This window comes from Salvia hispanica, chromosome 3, assembly GCF_029641045.1.
Source record: "Salvia hispanica isolate PSC_SH4W2 chromosome 3, Shi_PSC_v1, whole genome shotgun sequence".
NCBI classification, from domain to species: domain Eukaryota; kingdom Viridiplantae; phylum Streptophyta; class Magnoliopsida; order Lamiales; family Lamiaceae; genus Salvia; species Salvia hispanica.
The window spans coordinates 65,103,454-65,109,297 of NC_142694.1; the positions used below are offsets into that span (position 1 = coordinate 65,103,454).

The 5,844-nt window shown below is 37.9% G+C and overlaps 1 protein-coding gene across 1 annotated transcript; it reads left to right on the forward strand.

Moving 5' to 3' along the window:
* Nucleotides 1-1,236: 1,236 nt before the first annotated feature.
* On the forward strand, nucleotides 1,237-4,530 carry LOC148931225 (uncharacterized). The gene is made up of 2 exons (XM_089067798.1): nucleotides 1,237-1,517; nucleotides 1,934-4,530. Exons 1-2 carry the CDS (start codon nucleotides 1,256-1,258, stop codon nucleotides 4,084-4,086), a joined length of 2,415 nt encoding a protein of 804 aa, XP_088923924.1. The 5' UTR covers nucleotides 1,237-1,255; the 3' UTR covers nucleotides 4,087-4,530.
* The last annotated feature ends 1,314 nt before the right edge of the window (nucleotides 4,531-5,844 follow it).

Here is a 5,844-nt window from a genome sequence, read left to right on the forward strand (position 1 = left end):
TTTCCTAAATTCTTGTTGGGTTGCCATTATTGATACAATAGAAAGTCTACTTCACAAAAATATTAGATCAATCACCTACAAATTGGGTAAATTCTTGGGAAATGGATCACAAAATACATGGACCCATATCATTTGGTATCTAGAGCCTAGTACCCACTAGGTGTTTGATCTATTGTTGCTTTGGGTTGGGTCATTTTCCTTTTTGTCTTTTGTTTTTGCTCTGTTTTGTTGGGATGATCGGATTGATCGATTGTGCTTAGATTAAGCTGAAATTTGGTGTGTATGATCTATGTTATGTGACCTACGTACCTGCAAAATGTCATCAAAAAATTCCTTCGTTTGCCTAGTTAACCGTGGAGATTAACATCATTGCCCTGTTGTGGCATAGTTGGGGAAAGCCATACAAAACATATCCAATCACCAAATCTGACTATATATGGCCATTTTTCCCTTGATCTAGACTTGTTTGGGAATCTATCCACCAAAATTCATCCAAATTGGGCGCGGGAATCAATACCAAAAAAAAATCATAAAGATCAGCCAAATTTCAGCAAAAGTGTCACCCCTTGTTTTTGTTTTTCTTTGACTTGCATCTTGCTAATATGTGTTTATGGCTTTGTCTTCTTGATTTTGTTGACCAAGGAGTATACCTTGATTGATCCACCTCAAGCACTTAAATCTTGGAATTGGAGTTGTGAGTCTGAGTGAATCCACCTTTCTCACAATATTCTAAGCCTTTGTCGAGAGTTATTGGGGAGTGATTTGAGGGGGGTTTGGGACATCAAGGTTGAGTTCATCTTCTTAAATTCTACTTTCTTTTATTACTAACCTCTAGGACTAGTTCCTAGTGTTTGTTTGATTTGTAGGTACTTACTCTATGCCTCCTCGCACCCGGTCCAACAAAATGGCGGGGACAAGTGCGGAGGGGGAGGAAATAAGCATGACTCACCCTACACCCGATGGGGACCTTGTGAGCATGATGGCCCGAATGATGAAGGAACTCAAACAAGAGATGATGATCCAGATGGATGAGCGAGCAAAAGAATCCATTGTTCAATCAAAAGAATCCGAAGCCCGCATGCTTGCCGCCCAAAACACTTTATTTGAGGAGTTCAACACCTTGAAGGGAGGCCGCACATCTAGGACTCCTACTTCTAGGGGTAACAATCTACCTAATGTTTCCCCGGAGGAGATGATGGAAGAAGTGGTGTATGAGGGATGGCAAAGGGGGAATGATAGAAATAGAGTCAATCACATGGAGAATGATCGGTTTGGGGGAAGAAATGGTGCCCGTGGCCGTTTTAAAGGTGACTATGAATCAAGGTACCATGGAGATGGGCTTGATAGAGGATATAGTGGGAAAAGAGCTCCCAAGTCTCATGGAGAGTGGTATTCTAGGAGGGTGAGGGATCAAGTTAGCCATAAGGGGTTTGAGAGGCCAATTGAAGAAGAAGTCTCATATAGAACTCGATTGAGGCCTACCTACCCACATGGTGGTGTTGACACAAACCAAAGAGGTAACTCATCATGTAATTTGGCTACACCCTCTTCTTTCCATTTATCACATAAGTCTCTTGATGTATATGGAAATGTCTCCTCTTCGAAGAGCTTAATCCAAATTATAGTAGAAAAAAAGAACGAGAGAGAGAGAAAAGGCTTGAGAGTGAATGTGAGTCTAAAAAGCCAAGAGAGCGTGATAAAAGACAAGAGTGTGAGGTGCAAAAGTCAAGAGAGAGTGGTGGGGGTGAGAGAAAAGAAAAATATGAAATGAGAGAAAAACCACAAGCACAAGTGAGTAAAGGGTGCTTGTTAGATTCTAAGGTCAACCTTGGGTGGGCACCAAATGATCCTTTGCCTCTTGCCCTTGGTGAGGAAACTAAACCCTTACCCACTAACACTTATTCTATGTCTTTTTGTGTTCATGAATTTGTAGGAAATTTAATTGAAGGCATGGAAGTGAGGCATCATGTTGTACATGGCTTGGAAACTACTCACCTGGAGAAGGAAAAAGAGGAACGAGGGCAAGTTGATGAACTCCTTGCCCAAGGTTCAAGTGCACTATCCTTATCTCCTTGTGATGTTTCATTGAATGAGATTATATTAGAGAAACCCCTTTGTGTTGATAAATTTTTTATTGATGTCTTGTGTAAAAAGTGGTCTCATGAGCTTGAAACTTTGAATGCTAAATCTACCTTTGCACCAAATATTGATCCTTTCTTGGTAAAATCAAGCATTGAGAGACATGACATTTCTCTTGTGGCTTCTACCTTGAATGTTGGAGTGACTTCCTTGTATGCTAAGATGCCTAAGCTTTCATTTGTTGGTAATTTTGAGCTTCATGTGTATGTGAGTGAGGATAGTAAGACCAAGAAGAGTAACGTGGATAATGACTTTAGAACTTGGTGTTTGCTATGTCTTCATTGCAAAGTGGTTAAACCCTTCAATGGGATTGGAGTGTTCTATGGTCGTTTTGTGAAGGATTTTTCCACTCATATGTCTCTTGTTGATGGTGTTGTGATTAATGACATAAAATTGCATCGTTCTCATGTTTGTGGTATTATTTTAAAATTGTTGGAGCATTTGTGTGGGGGTAATTTGGAAACATTTCTCTTGATACTTGATGTTGCTTCTCATAAGTCCCCCATGCATGATGTTGTTCTTACTCTACATGTTGTGCATGAAGGTATATGGATGCATTTCTCATATATTTTTGATCATTTCTTGAAATTGTTGGGACAATTGAGTGAGATCCCTTGTAATAAACTTGGTTTGTTGGTTGAGACACTTTCTTGCAAACTTAATGTGAATTATCATAAACCTCCTCTATATTCTGACCAAGAGTTTGTCAATTTGTGGAAGAGAACTTCTTATTTGAGCAAGAATGATGTATCAATGGTTCCTTATGGTCATTTGTTGTTTAACCTTGAGAATAGGAATCTTGTGAATAGACCTTGTTTGATTACTTTTGAATATACACCATATGAGGATCCATTCTTTTATATGCCTAGTCTTGTTGAGAATGCCAAATCTTTTGTAAAGATGTTCATGAATTTGGGTATCATTTGTATGGGGATGGTCAAACCAAATAGAAACAAGATGCTTAGGGCATGTGTGTTTTGGCATGTTGATTGCTTTTATTGCATGTCCATCAAACCATTCAGTGGAGTTGGGATGTTTTATGGTCTATTTGTAAAGAACTTCATATCTAATGGCTTTGTTTGGGACTACATTATGAAGGAATGCATATGTTTATTTGCACCCACATCTTGTACCTATATTGTGAGATTGTTTGAGTTTTGGTATGAAGGGTATCTTGATGAGTTTGTCTTGATTCCTTATGGGTGTGATTTGTACATGAGAGGATTCATTAATTTGTGTTCTCATATTTATTGTGACTTGGCCTTGAGCTTGAGGGAACATGAATTTGGAGGTCCATACAACGTCTTTGGTGTAGCATTGTCTCTAAGAGCCGTTAGTGGTCTTAATCCTTTTCATCATACTTTGATATTTGATTTGCTCTTTTTCCATTTCATAGGTGTGCGGAATCCGGATTTGAGGGCAAATCCTTTCCAAGAAGTGGAGAATGATATGACCATGAGTGCTAGACATCAAGTGTCTTCACCTCGACGTGAGCCATGGATTGATTGGGGTCCAAGGAAGAGTGTGAAGAAGTGCCAAGGATTCAATAAAGCTAGAGGGTCTCCCGAGGATGCGAGGAATAGAGAAGGCTTGGATTTGAGGACAAATCCTTTCCAAGAAGGGGAGGATGATACGATCATTGAAGCCGTGCGTCAAGGATTTCAACTACAGCTGGATTCAACCAGAAATCGTCCTATCGAGATGATATCCGAAAGCTATGAAACTACCATCATCGTCTTCGTCTTGGAAATAGCTTCGCGTGGGTATCTTGCACATCTCAATCGGAGTCCGAATGAGGGAGTTATGGCTGTTTTACAGAAGTCGCGCAAAACTGGCGAGGGAGTCCAGAGAGAACACCCGCCCTGGCGAGGGAGTCCAGAGAGAACACCCGGGCGGGTGTTTTGCACCCTGCAATTCACCCGACCGGGTGAATCACCCGAGACTTAGTTTTTGAGGGCCTTTTTACACATTTTGGGCCCTTAGTATAAATACCTTTTGATGTCATTTCTTTTCCTAGATTTTGATGAAATTAGATGCTTGAGAGCTTTGTTTCCTCTTGGAAAGGGTTTCTATCCAATTCCTAGATATAGGTTGCTTGAATCCATCAATTGCTAGTTCAAGCATGGGATTTCCATCAATTGCTAGTTCAAGCATGGATCAAGTAGAGGTATGCTTTGAGGTTTGTGGTTCCCTTGAAGATCTAGCCATGGATGCATGTTAGTATGTTGTAAGTGTCTTAGCTTGCTTCATCAATGACTATGTATCTCAATTTCCACCCTATCCAATGTTACTTCTTGTTTTGATCATCTTAGTTTCCTAAATTCTTGTTGGGTTGCCATTATTGATACAATAGAAAATCTACTTCACAAAAATATTAGATCAATCACCTACAAATTGGGTAAATTCTTGGGAAATGGATCACAAAATACATGGACCCATATCATTTGGTATCTAGAGCCTAGTACCCACTAGGTGTTTGATCTATTGTTGCTTTGGGTTGGGTCATTTTCCTTTTTGTCTTTTGTTTTTGCTCTGTTTTGTTGGGATGATCGGATTGATCGATTGTGCTTAGATTAAGCTGAAATTTGGTGTGTATGATCTATGTTATGTGACCTACGTGCCTGCAAAATTTCATCAAAAAATTCCTTCGTTTGCCTAGTTAACCGTGGAGATTAACATCATTGCTCTGTTGTGGCATAGTTGGGGAAAGCCATACAAAACATATCCAATCACCAAATCTGACTATATATGGCCATTTTTCCCTTGATTTAGACTTGTTTGGGAATCTATCCACCAAAATTCATCCAAATTGGGCGCGGGAATAATACCAAAAAAAAATGCAAGAGAATGTGGTTATCAAGTAATATCAAGCCAATAGTTTGAAATATACTTTATTTTAAAGTAACAACTATGAATTTGTTATGGTTCTTATGTGAAGATGGCAAATTTAACAAATAAATTGGAATAAAATAAAAGGAGAGTTAGAATAATGAAATGGATTGCAACGTCAGATGTATGGTAAATGTAAATGTTTGAAAATAATGATGTGATGTTTAGTAATTAGGATATACCATTGTTATATAAATAGTAGCAATTATTGATAAAGGATATACGTCGAGATTGAACTTTATAATGTCCTGCAAGTGGTAGTAAGTAAATATTCTGTAGAATTATTGACAAGAGTTTTGATAGTATATAAACCAAACTATAAATATTTCATGTTTATGGACTGAAGATTAAATTTAGCTTGAAACTTCGTTTAACTAAGAGGGAGAGATCTACAGGGAATTTCACATAATTTTAGCGACAAGTGTTTCCTATGTGTAAAAGATAGATGTTTGAAATTTTTTTATAGTATTAACAAAAGACTTGCGTAGTATTTTTGTTTGAGATATTAACATCAACTTTTAATTAGTTTTGGGTTTGAGATATTAACGTCAACTTTTAATTAGTTTGAAGTTCTTTTGATCAGTAGAAAATAATTATATTAAATAATAGTAGCGTATAAAAGCTTGAAGGTATTAGAATGAGTGTGTTTACGTGTTGGATGCGTGGGAGGATAATAAATTTTGCGGACAAAATTTATAAAGGGGGGAAGAATTGTAACATCTCCAAAAAAAAAGAAAAGAAAAAAGAAAAGAAAAGACCGGCATCATTTTGCATATTTATATTGTCATTGACATTTTTATTTGATCATGCAGAGTT